Source organism: Siphateles boraxobius, unplaced genomic scaffold (assembly GCF_051911475.1).
Source record: "Siphateles boraxobius isolate OS27281-9 unplaced genomic scaffold, OSU_SipBor_1 7, whole genome shotgun sequence".
Lineage (NCBI taxonomy): Eukaryota > Metazoa > Chordata > Actinopteri > Cypriniformes > Leuciscidae > Siphateles > Siphateles boraxobius.
This window is the reverse complement of record NW_027509197.1, coordinates 24,196,957-24,214,995: the sequence shown is the minus strand read 5'-3', so window position 1 is coordinate 24,214,995 and position 18,039 is coordinate 24,196,957. Positions and strand designations below refer to the sequence as shown.

The 18,039-nt window shown below is 35.4% G+C and overlaps 2 protein-coding genes across 2 annotated transcripts; one reads left to right on the top strand and one right to left on the bottom strand.

Moving 5' to 3' along the window:
* Positions 1-2,138, bottom strand: commd6 (COMM domain containing 6). Its single transcript, XM_077215360.1, has 7 exons — positions 1,947-2,138; positions 1,499-1,557; positions 1,268-1,333; positions 1,090-1,166; positions 752-920; positions 509-661; positions 1-414 (listed from the first exon to the last, which is right to left on the bottom strand). The coding sequence occupies exons 1-7, from the start codon at positions 1,969-1,971 to the stop codon at positions 364-366; spliced, it is 600 nt and encodes a 199-aa protein (XP_077071475.1). The 5' UTR covers positions 1,972-2,138; the 3' UTR covers positions 1-363.
* A 642-nt stretch (positions 2,139-2,780) lies between these two features.
* morc3a (MORC family CW-type zinc finger 3a) lies at positions 2,781-17,722 on the top strand. Its single transcript, XM_077216550.1, has 19 exons — positions 2,781-2,880; positions 4,466-4,538; positions 4,919-5,051; positions 5,957-6,180; positions 6,436-6,592; positions 6,782-6,929; positions 9,118-9,249; positions 9,544-9,663; positions 9,781-9,878; positions 10,278-10,376; positions 10,463-10,591; positions 13,847-13,921; positions 14,083-14,125; positions 14,212-14,307; positions 14,396-14,474; positions 14,551-14,605; positions 14,715-15,870; positions 16,749-16,984; positions 17,113-17,722. Exons 1-19 carry the CDS (start codon positions 2,839-2,841, stop codon positions 17,249-17,251), a joined length of 3,234 nt encoding a protein of 1,077 aa, XP_077072665.1. The 5' UTR covers positions 2,781-2,838; the 3' UTR covers positions 17,252-17,722.
* Positions 17,723-18,039: the final 317 nt, after the last annotated feature.

Sequence of the window (18,039 nt, the reverse complement as noted above, 5' to 3'; positions counted from 1 at the left end):
TAGTGGTTTGTGACTAATTTTATTGAAAAATATTAGAAGAAATTCATGTTCTTGAACATCAACTCATAAGCGTTATTTGTTATTTGAAAGGGGAAAAACATGTCATTAATGTTCCTAAAGGCACTTTAGACAATTTTGAAGATCAATTTTAATGACAAATGGAAATTTGTGTTGATCCATGCGGGATCTAACACTATAGGACATGTGTTTGGATGTCTTTATTCAGTGCTGACAGTATTAAAGGAATAAAAAAGAAAAGAGATCAGTGCAAAATTATTAACTGTTAAATACTTAAACGTAAATATTTAGTCAAAGACAGAATGGTTCAGAATCACTGCTGCAAAAATCAGATGCAGAAAAATATTAAACAGTCTCTAAAACGGAGGCCATTTCCTTGAACTGCCTGTGGAAGTTCTGAGGGACAAAAAAAAGATAAATATGAATATATTTAGAGTTTAGACACTTCAGATGGTTTAAAATGAAATTAGAAAAATGCATAATTCCATACCTGGAACTGCTGTACTGTCATCTCAAAGGATTTATATGATACCTCCCCTGACGTGTCCGCGATTTTGATTAGAACCGAGATGAACGAAGAGTTGAGGGATCGGCAGGTATCTGAGCTCACTGCCATTCCAAGCTTCCACTGGATATCTATAAGCTAAGAGTGAAGAAGCTTTGATATCAACAACCTGAGAGAGAATAGCGGCTGACCAATAGCGACACTAAAAACAAGAATCATGTGACACACCTGTCCAATACTAGCCATTGTCAGGACCTCCTGCTGTGCATGTAGAAGAGCACCATGCTCAGTCCAAAGCTGGTGCACCAACTGTAGCTTTGTTTTGGACCATTTACTGCTGTATTCAGTCAATTTACTGACCAAGACATCTGCACTGAGATTGCTCTTTGCAGCTAACCTGTTTAATAAATATTTATCATAAATGTAATCGCAGCCGACACCAATAAAACAGGCAAAATCAACATGTTCCAGAAATGTGTATACACACAGGGTTTGAAATAAGTCCCATTTTACTTCAGAAACGTTTACATCAATGACATTTTGTCCTTTGAAAGATAATACTGTACCTAAAATAAAATGACATCAGTCTTATAATATCTTGAAGAGCTTTCTGATCCAGGTTTATCCCAGCTCTTTGAAATTTCTGAGTTAGGGAAATAAAAGCATTTCAAAGACATAAAAAGCAAGTACATGCTCAATTTACAATGTAATTACTGTACATCCCTGTCAATTTTGTGAGCTTACATCACAGTTTTCAATCAAATCTACTGCTCTGCTCTGATCCTGAAGATGAACAAGGATCACCTGGAGCTGGAAAATTAAAAGACAGTATCAGAAGTCTGAATTAACTTTCAATACCACATCCAGTAAATAACTTGATGATATGTAAATATGAACTGTGAAGTGTTGCAAATTTTTCAAGCACAATTTGTTTCTTCCCATTGTACATGACCACACAATACTGACAAATCTTACCGTTTCTGCAAACAAGTCTGTGGGGAGCTGTTCAATTTTTTTGACCACATCATCCACATCTGCAATAAAACAGGCAAAATGTCAGGGATAATCAGAATCAAATAACTTATTAATGCTTGGTTATACCAATTAATGCCTGTGTGTGTGTGTGTGTGTGTGTGTGTGTGTGTGTGTGTGTGTGTGTGTGTGTGTGTGTGTGTGTGTGTGTGTGTGTGTGTGTGTGTGTGTTTATAGGCCAACTTGTGACATTCGGTTCAGGTTAAAGTAAAAACGGTACCCAATTATATGGCAGACAGTATGAGTTATGTCAAAATATATATTGATACCAATTATTATATTCATATAAGGTTAATTTTGTCGTGTTTAGTTTAATTAGAGCACAGATTGTGAACGAACACGAATTGCTGCTCTTTAAATTTGCAAGAAAGTAGTAATACATTCTGCTCACCAGTTGACAGCTCCAGTCCAAACATCTTTGTCAATTATCGGGCTATTTATCAACTGTAGACAACTGTATTCAACAATATGTTAAACAGCCGAGTTTCGTGGTATTGTGTCAAAGCATAGATCAATTAATTTGGACCAGTACTGTTTACTTGTCTTTAGCCACTTGCAAAAAGAAGACTTCCAATCCGGAAGTGATGGGTTCCATTGAGAATTTCTTTCAAAATAACAGTACGATTGTTGGGCAGGCACCTTTTAGAACATTTAAACTCAAGAAGAATCAATAAATAATTGAGCAAAAGGAATGATTGAACAAAACAATCGTAAAATTTTCGTTGCATTCTTATCTTCTCTCGTCTTCTCTTCTTTTATCTCATGTAATATTAAAAACATCATAAAGTAAAAATCCTACAATACTTTCTGAACAAGAATTTATATGTTTTCAAGGTCCTTTTTTAAAAATCCTATATTTTAATAAGAGTTACTTACTATTTGACCTCAGTAATATGTGCTTTTTATTTTATTTTATATATTTTTTTATTCTAATTTTAATTTTAAATTATTTTATTTGACTGACCTTAGCCATTGATTGGAGTCTAAAAAGATATTCTCTTTGTGGTCTTGTCATATGACAACAAAACTGGTCTAATAATTTATTTATATTAATACTTGATACTATTAATAACTTAAACATATTAACGTTAAATAAATAATACATCAAATAAATACAAATATTTTTTTAAAAAAAGCATATCATTTTACGTCCCCTTGTTTGGGCTTTTATTTTGAAAATCCTTCGGTCAGTACTCCCGGATGTCAGAGTCACACTCATAGACATCACACCTCCCTTGAAGGTTTGTACATGGGTTTGTATCGTCGCGGGTTTGTACATATCAATGATGGCGGTGCAAACGGAGAGAGGGATCCCTCTCAGTGCGGTATGCATGTTTAATACATTTATTATTACACCCTGACGTGTGTAATTAACGCATGGTAATAGACACCATGTTAATAGACCAATTGGAAAGTGTATAAGTTAACGTTACGCAATAACGTAATTTCTCGCACTGTTAGCATTGTCATTGGCAGGTTGATGGTTTATATGTCATCTTAAATTATCTATATGTTTGCTCTTAACAATAAACAACAACAAATATTTCACAGTGTGTGTGGAAAATGCTGTAATCGGATAATGTTATGTTCACGCATTTGTTTTGCTGTGACGTATGCGTTGGTCGTCCTATCAGAAAGGATCCAAAATCGAATTATACTTTCAGTTTCGTTTCTCTGTCAACGGGATGTGCCTAATCGAGGCTAAATCTGCCCGTTTATTCGTTTCACCTTAAAAAACGCGACGCTTGCGCTTGTTTTTAAACTCCTTACCCTGGTAATGTTAGTCCACCACACTGTATCAGTCCCCTCAGTGTGATCAGTAGGCTACTGACAGTAGCTCACCCATAAAAATGAGAAACAGTGGCTCCAACTGGAAAAAAATGTAATGATACACTAAAACTTTTTCTTTTGATAATCCGGTACATTATGCTCAGGACAACTGTTATTTCTAGCTCTTAAGTTCAAAAGTTATTAGCATAGACATTAGTGAAACCTTTGAGCTGTTGGTGGCGCTACACGGTTTAGACAGATACTCAAAATCCGCTGTGGTTAATGTTGAGACTGTCCTCTATATGTGAGCCAAATTTTATAACTTTAAGTTTCCTTCAAGCACCATAAACACAGGAGCGGTGTTGGAGTAATAACCTTATGGTCGCAGCCTCTTCAGGCGACCTGAGTTCAAGTCCTTTGCCTGTCCTGTTCCCCTCTCTCCTCACTGTTGCTTCCTGTCTCATCTCATAAAGGGATGAAATATAATAAAAAAAAGACACAAGAGTGGAAGATGATTAAGAAAAATGGATACAAATAATAGGTGCACACACCTTCAGTGCTTGTTGGCCCCTAATAATAAGTAGAAATACAGATTTGTTGCAAATATATCACTTAACAATAACAGTAAACTCATGGTAGGCCTCTCATAAAAGACTTATAATTCATCTGTAAAAATATAATCTATAGAAAAAATAAGTTTTTACTTCCAAGTGCTGCTGTCTATTTATGTTTTTTCTAAAACCAACTCAGAATAAGACTCATCCAAATGATATATTAATTATAAAATGGTTCAGAAAATAAGTTATTGATTAAATAAATACATTGTAAAATGTAGAATAACTTAGGGTCTTTTGAAAATCCAGATTAAAAAAATTTAAACCTTCAAATTTGCAAACAGATAATATGGAGAAAAATCTATTTGCAAGTCTTATATTAAAGAAACATCCTAACACAGAACCCTATCCTGTCTGTTCAGTAATGGTAGAACTTTTTCAAATCTAAAGTATTAAGATAAGAAGTTTCCTGTGACCAGAGATCCACAATCCTAGAATACAGCTTTTATTAAGAAATCCATACAAACATAAATTGTGTTTTAGGGTGTTACTTATAAAGTTTCCTGTGTATTTGACCCTTTTATAGCTTAATCCAAAGTTCCTTCACACCAACTCCACTAGCCACACCTGGCCCTTCAGTGCCATTGCAGAGCTGATAGGTAAGCGGACACTTCTGATATCGCTCATTGTGAGAATATGTATTAGCAAACAATGGGTGTGTTCCCCCAAGTCTTAGATTACTATGTATTTATAACCTAGTTTCACATCTTAAAAACATTCCTGGCTATATTACCAGTGCATGATACTATTTAGTACTGTATGTAATAAATTAAATAAATAGTTTTATTGCATTCCATGTATTGCTCATTAACAGCTAGCCATGAAGTCCTTTATTGTGTTTAATTCCTGCCAGGGTCAAGTAAGGAATTAAAATATTTTGTAAGAATAGTTTTCAGGGCTACCTCAATAGAGAGCTACTAAGACACTAGGATAAATATGATAATTTGATCATAATTTAAATGTATATTTTCTACTTTAGACAATGCTTACGACCCAGATGTGAGTGCCAAACAGTTTTGGATTGATAAAGCAGCAATCAGAGGTCACGACTGTCTAATTTTCATGGATAATGGAGCAGGAATGGATTACGATAAGATGCACAAAATGCTCAGGTGGGTGAGAACACAAACCAGTATGTTGACTAGCACACATTTGGGGTTCATGATCCTAACAGTGATTCTTACAGTGTCACATGATATAATGTGCTGTTTTACCCTTTATTTTTTGAGGCGGCATTGTTACAGTATAATTATATATTTAAGTACTGAGTAATATTAATTAACAACATGTACTTACTCTAGGGTAGGATTAGGATTTGCTTGAGGTTTAGTTGCATGTAAGTATGCATAATTGACTGTCATTACTATGGTAAGTACATGTAACATATGTAGGATACTGTAAAATAAAGTGTTACCAACTTTTCTTATTATCATAGTTGAAAATGGTTGTTCATGAAGTGTGGAAACAGAAACTGCGAAACTGTCTTTTATCAGGATCTTTGATGAACAGAAAGTTTGAAGAACAGCATTTATTATAAAATAAAAGAACTTTTTTGAAACATAAATGTCTTTTGTAAATATATTTACACTACTGTAATTTTTTTGGTTTTGAAAGGGGCGTCTAATGTTAAAAAATACAGTAAAACTCAAATATTGTATAATATTGTAAAAATAAACTTTTTCTATTTTAAAATGAATTGATTCCTGTGATTGCAAAGCTGAAATGTCATCAGTAGTCTGCAGTTTCACATGAACCTTCAGAAATCATTCTAATATGCTAGTTTGGTGCATTTTGTGAAACATTTTGTGGAAACTGATCCATTTTTTCATGATTCTTTGATGAATAGAAAGTTCAAAGGAACATCATTTATTTAAATTAGAATTTTTTGTAATATTATAAGTATCTTTAGCGTCACGTTTGGTGAAAAAAAGCAGCGTTACTGACCCCACGGTTAAACAGTAATGTAAATACAAATTTTAATATATAGCCTAATGTATTGTGTTCCTCTCCCTCTCAGTTTTGGCTTCAGTGACAAGGAGACTATAAATGGCCATGTCCCTGTGGGCCTCTACGGCAATGGATTTAAGTCTGGTTCCATGCGCTTGGGAAAGGACGCCATTGTGTTTTCCAAGAATGGAGAGTCCATGTGTGTGGGCCTGCTGTCCCAGACGTACCTTCAGGAGATACATGCAGAGAATGTCATTGTACCCATTGTCTCCTTCAAACGCATTGGACAGTCATATATCCTTACCTTCCAAAAAAAGACAAGAAGAGGCTTTAATGGATGGGTTACAAAGGATATAATATAATATAATATTTAGCATGATATAAAAATAAGAAATTAGAGAGATGATTTTAGACATTGTAGGAATTCAGTGCCTAATGTTCTTTTGCATTTGATCAGTTTCACCATTTGTTGTAAAAGTTGTTTTTTTAAGTAAGAGTTTAAGCATATATTATCTATATGACGTCTTTATCCTTGACCTTTCCTCTCACTCCGACCTGAGTCACAACACACAGCAAGTCTCCAAGCTATCCTGCGCTTCTCTCTGTTCCAGACACAGGAAGAACTGCTCTGTGAACTCAATGCCATCAATGCACACTATACCACCGACTCCACAGGAACACGAATCATCATCTGGAATCTCCGCAAGTAAGCATGCTGGTAGAAAGTGAGGCAGAGAATAAGAAATGTTAGAAATAATGAGAAGATCTGCTAATAATGTAGTTTAGAGCAGTTTTTCTCAATATCTGATTCAGCTTGGTGTTGCTTGCACCATACTCTTTACAGGAATGCATAGTTGAACTTGTTTAAATAATGGGTTTTTTTCCCCTGTGACAGAACATCCACAGACAAATCTGAGTTTGACTTTGAAACAGACCGCTATAACATCCTGATTCCATCTGAAGTATATGAGAGTGAAAAGGATAAATACAAGCAACCCTGCCACGTATTACAGTCAAGCCCAGAGAGCAGCTTCTCCCTGCGGGTGAGTACTTCACCCTCCTACTGTATGTTGAGCAGGTCTAACAGATTACAGTCTACATGCTGTATCATCAGTGTGTCTGTGATGAGGGACATAACTTCATTATGCATTACAGTTTGAACCAGCTGCGGCTTGTCTGTAAGGTAGAGCAGTGCACCACCAAAATATTCATGCAAAACATGGACCTCTACATAAACGGAATGAATAATGAATTGTAAAAGTAAAAAGATATCAGTATTAACAATCTTTAGCACAACTAGCAATCTTTGCACTGCTGTAGCACAAGCTGCATCTAGATGTATTTACACACTGTTTAATGCTGCTCAGAGGTGGCACAAATGCAATTACAATGGAATATATTATGTCATGAGATCATGTTTAAAAAAAAATTTCAATAGAGAAATATGAAATGATGGTAAAAAATTAAGTGATACTTTTAAATATTAAAGGAATAGTTCACCCGAAAATTAAACTTATCCCATGATTTATTCACGCTCAATCCATCCTCGGTGTATATTGATGTACAAATCACAAAAGTCCTCCAATGTCTTACAAATACAACAGCTCCATCCTGACCAATAACTACCCCTGGTCCCTTCCACTCAGGACAGACTGCTTTTTGTAATATACCTTGTCTCCTGTCACATACATGTCATCCGTGGGCCTGAGCTTCTTTCTGTATGTAGTGCCCTTCTTATCCGCTTATAACGCCCGTTTCACACATGTATGCACAAATTGTGCATACGCAGTGCGTATGCGGTGCGTATTTTTTTACATACCCACGTTAACAGGTTAGGGCTTTCACACTGCACGCAGGTGCGGTCCGGCGATCCGTTCCAGGTGCGATGCGTATACAGCAGTGCAGAGATCGTTTCCGGGCCGAGTCTATTTTTGCTGTGCTGCACCGCACTACTAAATTAAAGTGGCAGCGCATTGTTCACATTAAAATAGACATAGATTGACAAGAAACTGTATTAATTTCATCATATACGCATAATTACAGTTAATGTGTTCTACAGTTACTAAATTACAGGGTCAAGAAAAACAAAAAAGTATGATTATAGACCCAAAAGTTGAAAAATGCCATCATATATGATTTTTTTCCCCCTCAAAAAAATATATGATATATATTTTGGGGAGGCGGTGGGGGGAACACTCGCATCACAGCAGGCAATCACATGATAACTGGTGGACAGAAAGTGCAGATCAGTAGCGCACTACAAACGCAGCATATGTCAAAGCACTATAGCGCATGCTGCTCCTGTACCGTATACGCACCGCATATGCACTGCACACGGAGTATATACAAAATAGTCCCTGCCTTCTTCAGGGATGTTTTACTTAGCAGGAGTGGAATGTCAGCCTTGACAACTTCAGTTTCAATTTGGCAGTTTGTCAGTCCTATTTTAGCTGGTAGTTTCACATTTCTTGTGGAATATACCAAATTCTCAACTTCGAACCAAAATGGTCTGCAACTGGGAGTTTCTGTTTGCATCAACTGGTTTAATTGATCTTGGCTGAGGCCATCAGTGTAGCTTTCCAGACGTTTTTCCCCACACACAGTACGGGTACAGGCAGTGTCAATAATCGCTAATCCCAATGATTCAGTCATAAATATTTCTGCATCTGACATCTGCACCCAGCGGCCTTTGTAAACAATGTGAAGTGCAGAGTGTAGAGGGGGATTTACATCTTAACATACACTGCCGTTCAAAAGTTTGGGGTCTGTAAGATTTTTATGTTTTTAAAAGAAGTCTCCTCTGCTCACCAAGGCTGCATTTATTTGATTAAAAATACAAACAAACCCAGTAATATTGTGAAATATATATTTCAATGTAAAACAGATGTTTTCTATGTGAATAGATAGTAAAGTGTAATTTATTCCTGGGATCAAAGCTAAATTTACAGCATCATTACTCCAGTCTTCAGTGTCACATGATCCTTCAGAAATCATTTGAATATGAGGATTTGATGCTCAAGAAACATTTCTCATTATTATCAATCCTGTCAATCAACATTAGAGCTCCACCCTCAGACTGAATAAGGCAAGGACACTAGACCTCTTACAAAATGTTTATCATAAACTAGTGCAAAGACCCAGAATCTGCCCTTCCTAAATTTACAGTCAGGAGCTGCCACTGGTTTGAACACAAAAGTAATTTGTGTCTGTATGTCTCTTTTCTTTTTCTAGGCGTACTGTAGCATCCTGTACCTGAAGCCCAAAATGCAGATTATCATTTGTGGACAGAAAGTGAAAACCCAGCTGATCTCTAAAAGCCTGGCGCTCATTGCCAAGGATAAATACAAACCCAACTTTCTGAATGTATCCATGCAATCAAAAGGAGCAAGCTGTGATTCCCTGTTTCCCAAAGAAAACTATTGGGAAATTAGTTCCCCAAGATGCTACCTTTTTAATAAGAGACAGAAAATGTATTTATTTTAAACATAAAAGCAACTTGACATAAACCTTTTAATGAATGTATGGTACAAAATATTTATATATAAAAAAATACTTGTTACACAATCAGATCATTATAGTAATTTCTGATCAGAATACAGTACTAAATTGGCTATGAATACACACATACGGACCTTTCCTTAAGTCTTTTCTTCTCAGAAAGAAAGCATCCCCATCATATTTGGATACAACACCAAGAGCAAAGAGCATTACGGAGTCATGATGTACCATAAAAACCGGCTAATCAAATCCTATGAACGTGTTGGATGCCAAAACAGGGTAAATAGTTTTTTTGTCACCTAAACACCACCTTTTTTAGAGTGACAAAATAATTGTTTGTAGTTTATTACTACTTTTGAGTATCCAAATGCATTTTCAATCTTGGTTTTGCATTAGGCAAATGGAAAAGGAGTGGGAGTCATTGCAGTGATTGAGTGCAACTTCCTCCACCCAACACACAACAAGCAGGACTTTGACTACACAGATGAGTACAGGCGAGTGTGAAACGTGACTAGAATTCAGTTGAATATAGATACTGTCTCTCCTTTTACTACATTCTGTATATGGTCAAATACATTAAATATATGGCAATATTCACTGCACAAGTATTTGCATTTAAAATATTTTGACTAATTATGAATATCTTATTTTGTGAGCTCATTTGCTATTCAGCGTTTGATTTTTGATGAGGCAGGCAGGGTTACAAACAATTCAGGTAATTGCAAGAATTGTTCGAAGCCTTGTTAAGATTTGTTCTCATATTGGACTGTTTTATAACTAAATAAGCTCTTTTAATAAAAATAAGCTCAAAAGTTTTTGCAAGCCAATTTTGTTTTCTAAAACAGGAAATCAATACTTTAACAGTCTAAGCTGTTTATTGTTTGTCCACGCAGGAGAACAATGAACATTTTGGGTGTGAAACTGGAAGAGTACTGGAAAGCAATCCGCCATAAGAGGGGATTGAACAGCACAGTCCCTATGGAGGATATCCCGTTAGTATACACTGACACACACTACAAAACATTTTGTTTCTTTTTGACACTTTATTCATAAACTTTTTTCCTTGTTTAACATAAAGGAAACGACCTGATCAGAACTGGGCTCAGTGCGATAATTGCCTGAAGTGGAGGAAACTTCCCGATGGCATCGACGTGAATAAGCTGCCTGAAAAATGGTTTTGTCGATTGAATCCAAACCCCCAGTTCAGGTTTGTTAAGGGTTGCTGCACATCTTTAAAGTCAAATTTAAGTCTTTTTAAGACCCTTTTTAGACCTGAAGAAATACTGTACATTAGGGGTTTGCAATATTGACAAAAAAAATTATATTTCGAAAATTTCAAAGTTTTGGTGATAATAATTAGATGATATTTTGCTGAGTGTGATTTTGTGTTGGTACCATGGATGGTTTAAGCCTGTTGTAGACTGTTGATGGACATTTACAGTATATTATTCATATTCTATGTGGTGTTCAGATCACAGCAGTGACAGAAATGAATTTTTTTTTTTTTTTACTACGGAGCAATATTTGCCACCTTAAATTGATTTCCAAGGGCATTTTTTCCTATACAATTTTCTTCCCCTAAACTTATTAGATGTATGAATCACCCTTTATGTCAAATTCTAACATTCAAATTAAATTAAATTAGAATGATAACACAGTATAGTCTGTTACCAATCAAAATAAATTATTATCGACAAAATCCATCTATGCACTGCAAAGGTGACTTAGAAGTGGCATTAATATTTACACTGCATTTAAAATTGCATAAATGCTATGAGATTGTTTTTTAATTCGATATTTGAAACTAAAATGAAACTAAAACCGGCTGTAGCTGGTGGCAAGTCGCTGTCTTACTGAGTGAGACATTCATTCAACCGATTTGTTCAAATAGCTGATTCATTCAGGAACGAGTCTTTATTAAAAGGGTAATTAATTTAACTGATTCGTTCAAAACACGGAATAAGGGCAAAATAAAGGAAAAACAAACAATATTGACAACATTGTGTCTAAAATTATTGTTAATTTAACTGTTATATAAATGAAGTATCTAATTTACAATCATGCAGATACATGGGGAAAACGGCACTCTTGCTCATGTGATATTGTAATATAACTTCATCATATGATATAAATGACATAAACTCATTGGGGCAAAAATGCCAAAGTATTTTGAATTTTGGGGGCATATAAATGCGTACATCATGTAGTAAAAGCGCCATCATAGATGATACATATCGCACACTCCTACACACAAAGAATGAACTTACAATTGAACTGACATTTACCCATCATCTTCTTCTCTCTTCCTTTCTCGTGGAGGAGACTGTACGTAATATGTTGTCGTAAATGCCGTGAATTGCCACGTAAACAAGCAAATCCACAAAGAAAGAATAAGAAAAAATAATGTGTACTCTAATTAGATAGTTTTAATTTGGTAAAGGATTTAAATATGTCTAAGTCAAAGTGTCATAAAATGTAAGGCCTGTCATAAGTAAAAATAAGACTTTTTATAACCTTAAATTTTACTTTTTAAACTTTTTAAGGATCAGTGGGAACCCTGTTTGTTTAATCTGACTTTTTATTATTTAGCTTTTAATGTTTAATAAAACCTCCAGCACTACTCAAACAAAAAGTTCCTTGAAGAGTCATTACAATTTATTATATTTTTTGTGCCTTTCCATTTGCATTATCCATTATTATTATAGAAAAAAGTATTACCTCTGCAAACCCTTAAAGGGTTCATTAGAACTCAAAACTCAAAAAAGTCCAAAAACAGCTTTTATTGAAACCAGTTTTCAAAACGACTCGTTTCAGATTTTGTCACATTATTACATCAAAAATGCCGCCTCTTCAGAAGAAGATCAGTGCCTACTTCTACATCATTGCCTCTTTAGCCTCGCCTTGATTCGCGCATGTCATGTAGTAGTAAATGCGAGACAGACGCAACAAAACGAAAGAGATGCCTCTGGGATTACATGATGTTTTGCAGTGTCAAGTTGTGGAAAAACACAGTCTTTGCATTGCCTTCCTTGTGATCCTAACATTAAGAAAGCGTGGATGAAGAACCAGATCGCGTCAGTAAGACTGTTCGTTTGTTTGCTTCATTTTACTGCGGATTCATTTTTAAACAAGACACAGTTTGACACAGGCTTTTCAGAGAGACTAAAATTAAAAGAATTAATGTCACAACACACAATTGTGAGTAAACATTGTTTTTACCATGTGTCACTATTGCTTTGTTTGATACAGATACTTGATATGTTTACTTTTTAATTTAGTTGAAATGATGAACGATGAATAAAAGAACGACAGTGCGGCAAACGATGGTACATTCATTCGTAATTTGTTTACCCTAACCACAGTGTCATCCTGTCATCTATAACTATGGTAACTCTAAGTACTTTTTTGCCACGACCAAGACTTATAAAGCATTTGTAATGCACATAAATGTTTTGGCACAGTTGGCAAATATTTCAACTATGTCTATGCCAAACCTTAATTTTAAGTGTAAAATGACTCGCAAAGAAATACTTGATATTTCAAAAACTGAGAAGACATTGTATTGTGATTCCCATATTTATTTCACAACAAAAGGATGAGGAATATGTAATAGTGTTTTATTAATAGATTGGAGGCATGACTGCAAAAAATTATTTTTTACAGTTATATGAATTACAGTTTTTTTATCAATTAAAAGCGACATTGGGGAAAAGAAGCAGTAATATCTTTTAAAAAATTATAGTCATTCTACACATTTGAATGGTAGTGACTTTTAACCTACAGCAATTATAAGCACTCTTGGAAGAGATATCAGTGAAATGGGTTTTTCCTGAGAGATCACATATTGCTGTGACATCCCAAGGCTCTGTAAAAGAAAAACAACAATCTGACAGCAGCCCGTGTGTGTTAGCCAATCAGAAATGTCGTTTAGGTAGTAATGATCATAATACAATTATCAAGGCTGTATATTAAATTCAGAAATGGTAGGGTTTCGTTATGGCACCTACACACTTGAAAGCTCTGATGGGGCATTTGAAGGATAGGAATGCTTACGTTTTCAGGTTGTTTTGCGTGAACCATGGAGAGAAGGAGTGGATGAAAACGAACTGAAATTACTTTTGGCAATTGCTATTTTGCATCACCGGAGAACAAGGCAAGAAGGAGTCCATTGACTGTGGGAAATTAATAAAATGCGTTCAACAACCTATGTTTCATATTTAATATATTATGTTTAATTTTTTTTTATTACTAGAATTATCCTTTTCCAACAAAACAACCTGTTGGGTTTGCATCCCTGAACAGATATAATGTGCGAAAACACACAAAAAGAACCCCAGTGCATTTTAGCAATGTATCATTTGTAGAAACTTGTAATATTTATCAACAAATGTAATTGCTTCTGAGTTTGTTTGCAAATCTCTAAACGTGTCTTAGCTCAAACAGTTGTTCTTTCTATATTCAGGCGATGTGAAGAACCAGAAGAAGCTGAAGATTCTGAAGATGAAAGTTCAGACTGCCTAAAAATATACAAACAGCAGTGAGTGAATTATTAGTACAACTATTAATTTATTATGTTATCTAAATATGAATAAATAGACCCATTGATTTATGCAAGATACAATTAAGCCAGTGATTCTTTTAAAGAAATGGATCTGAAATACCTTAATATGACATTAATTTCCTGTTATGTTGACACAGTGAGAGAAACCTCAAAAAAATGCAGGAACAGAAAAGAATTCAGGTAATGAATGGCTGGTGAGTTTGTGTTTTGTACTCAGATTTCTTTCCAGTTTTTTTGTCATTTATTTGGCAATTTCTTTGGATTAGGAGGAAGAAGCAAGGTTGAGAAATGATGTGCTGATACAGCAGAATAAGGATCCGAAAAGGAAACGTGAGGACTTTGTGCGTGAACTCCGGCAAAATGTAATATTTTTTGTTACCCAAGCTTAGTTAAGCAATTATCAATTATAAGAACATATTTAAGTTTCGCTCTCTCTTTTTGTTTCCATAGGCCCCTCCCTCACCCAGATCTCCTACGGTGTCTCTGACAGCACAGAGCCCTTCAAATTCAACACCTCTCTCACAATCTGGTGAGGCCAAGTATTGTGCATGTTTGTTTTTGCTATAAATTTTTTATTATTTATATTAATAATATTATTTATATAGCCCCGGACAACATGCCAGTGATTTCAAATGTCATGTCCCTCTCCACTCCTAAAAGGTACATCATTCTCTTACTTCCTTTCTCTTTTTTCAATTGTTGTATTTGTGATAATCTTCTCTTAATTCTCTTTTTCCACACAACATGATTTCAAACATGTCTTCTATAGGATGAAAAGAAGTCTAGGACTGACCCAGAGCCAAGCTGCAAAAAGAACAAGAACATTTCAGGATGACTGTAGCAACACACCAGATAGCCCATCAACGTCCACAGCTACATCTGATTTCATATCCTCACCTTTGGAGATCACAGACAATAATGACATAAAAGTTGATGAAAACAGTGATGATGAAACAAGCAGTGTGGGTGATGATGACATTGCTATTGATGAGACCAATAGCACACCAAGACCGAAACCTTTGACCTTTGACCTCTCTAAGGTAAAGGCAGAAGAAAGTACCAGCGAGGATGCAGTAGGATTAAATATGGAGTGCAGTGATCAGGCAACAATGAAGACATCAACTTCAAATGACCAAACCAACATAACAACCCAAACCGAACATTTCATTGTAAAGGTGGAGGAAGAACAGCAGATCAAGAGGGATGAGATTGTGAATGATGCTAAAGGAATGGAGCAGAGTGCTACTGATGTGAAATGCAAGATGAGTAACAGTGCAGAAATAATCCAAGACCCCGGGGAGGTTGAGACATGTAGTAGTGCAGAAGGTTCCAGACCAAATCTAGAGGGCACAATTAAGGAGAATAGAATCGGTTTTGAACATCCAAAGTCAGATGTAGAAAACCATGAAGGTACGACATCAACAACTTCTAAAAGCTCACTTTTCTCTAACATAGAAAAAGACCTTATGCCAACCCATGAAGCACAGAAGCAACAGGATAACCTGCTAATTCTCCTGGAGGCCACAGCCCGGGAAAGAGATGAATTAAAAGAGCAGGTTCGGGAGAAAGATATCGAACTCCTGAAACTCACTGTGAACAAGGACTACACCCATCAGAGCATCCAGACTGATCCATCAGAGGGACAGCAATATAAGACTCTCTACTTACAGGCCACCCAGCGCATCAAAGAGCTTACAGAAGAGAGGGATGAGCTAAAAAAGAAAGAGGAGGTGTTGTTGCAAATCAAAGCTGAGAAAGAGGCACAGGATGAGGTGCGTCGTGGCCAGTTGAAAGCTGAGGGGGAGGGACACTCATCAACAACAAATGATTTTGAAAATGTAGATGATGAAATGGCTCTTCAAGTAGACTTTTTTCTAAGGGAGCTGGACAAGCGCAACACAGAATGCAATGAACTGAGAAGTAAGGTGAGCATCTGATATTTTTGACTCTCAAAGTGCTCGTAAGTAATAAGGAATTAGTCCCTGCTGAAAAGACCAGCATAAATTTCCAGACTGCTTAGAAATGCTTTAATGTTGTTAAAGGATTAGTTCAGCCAGAAATGAAAACTCTTATATTTACTTACCCTCACGTTGTTCCAAACCTGTATGACTTTCGTTCATCTTGAAACCTGAAAGATTTCTGTTTCTCCACTGAAAGTAAATTCCACCAAAACTTTCAACACTAGTTAATCAAATATGGTCAATAGAAGCTCAACCATTCTACGTATGGTAATCGTAATACGCAATACCAAACCTTATTGGTTCTCACACATTAAGCAACCGATTATGAGCTTCTGTTTACCATATTTGATTTGCTGTATGTATATGCAATGAGTTTAAATGTGAATAAAAAAGCCAAAATTAAATCTGTTCATCATATAAAACAAGAAGATTCTACAATCTCTTTCTGGACTTTTTGAAGCATGAAAGTTTTACTTGCATGGACTTTCAATGGAAGGACATATCTCTGGTTTTAAAATGTCTTCATTTCTGTTTCGAAGATGAATGAAAGTCTTACAAGGTGGGAAAGACATGAGGGTGAGTACATGATGACAGAAGTTTCATTTTAATGTGGACTAACCTTTTAACTGGTAAATCTTGCCTGTGAAGGTAATTTATACTGGTGAAGCTGGCTGACCATGGAAGCCTTGCTGGTTAAACTAGCTATAAGGCATGATGTGGACATACCAGCATCGTAGTCTACAAGAGCTGGTCTTTTCCATTATTTGATAGGTCAGGCTTTAACTGTTTTTCTTTTTTCCCTTCTTCCATTCTTCATTACCCACAAACTTTTATACGTAAAGTTGGACAGCTTGGAGCAGGAGAAAACTCAGTTACTGAAGGAAGTAGAAGAGCTGAGGAAAAACAAAGAGGAGTCGAGTAATGCAAAAGTAGAGAAAGAGACTCTGAAAAAAAGTAAAACTAGTTCAAATCAAACATGCAGCACAAGCACAGCTGCAAACCTTGTGAATGGGATCACAAAGGAAGAAAAAAGCAATGAAAGACCTGTGGAGGCAAATAATGCAGTGACACTGGCCAAGTAAGAGCCTTGTTGACTTATTTCAAAGATTTTCAGTATTAAGGTGGCATTTTTGTACATACTCATCAGGAGTCACATTTGAATGCATATACATATATATAAATCCACTCTCTCTGTTCTGTCCTTAGGTTGAGGGAGCTGAGGTGCAGTGTCGCCCGTTTATTGGTCACTTTTGTTCCTGCACTGGATCCTGACCAAGTGAACTATGACTGTGAGGTCATAGATGAGATTTTAAATCAGGTCATACAGGAGATTCCCCCCTCTTGAAACCACTTTTATGTAAAGCTAGTAGCCAAAATGTTCAACTTTGGTTAATGTTTTGTGTATATAGAGACAAATTGTTCAAATTCTTTTGCACTTTGAAAATATTAAACTTAATGTTAAAATGTTAAGATTTATTTATTTACAAGTTCTTCCTTAATTACCACTTGCAGTTCTTTGTGCAAGTTTTACATTCTTTTTAAAATATTTTATTAGAATGAAGTTAATTTGTCCAGAATAATATTTGTCCTTTTTGCCACAAAGATTTAAGATTACAAATGTTATGGCATTTTAAGTTACTTATTCTGTAATTTTTCTGATATGCAATTGTGTGTATTTGTATGATACACAATATTCCTGATACATAATTGTGATAACAGCTTTAGTAATTTCTACTTAAATTGTGTACAAGCAAATCTGTGTATAAAATTGAAAAAGGGTTAAATATAAAATAAATTTTTTATTTGTTTAATTAAATATTGTATTTCTGTCTTTCTTGTTTATCTGAGATATTATTTGTTATAATTTTAAATTAACTTAAAAGGTAACTTTTCTCTAAAATATAACGCTGTTGCCTATTTTTAACTCTTTTCCAAATAGATACATAAACGTTTAAGTCGCCACATACTGTTTACAAAAATTACAACCGAAGGATGTTCGATTTTATTGTTGCAGTACAAACAGTATTTTACACCTCGTTTTTATACAATATTATTTTAGTACACTATTTAAAAACTCATGAAACTCGTACACTTTGCATGTGATAGTGGAAAATGTCACAGCCCGACGTCGGA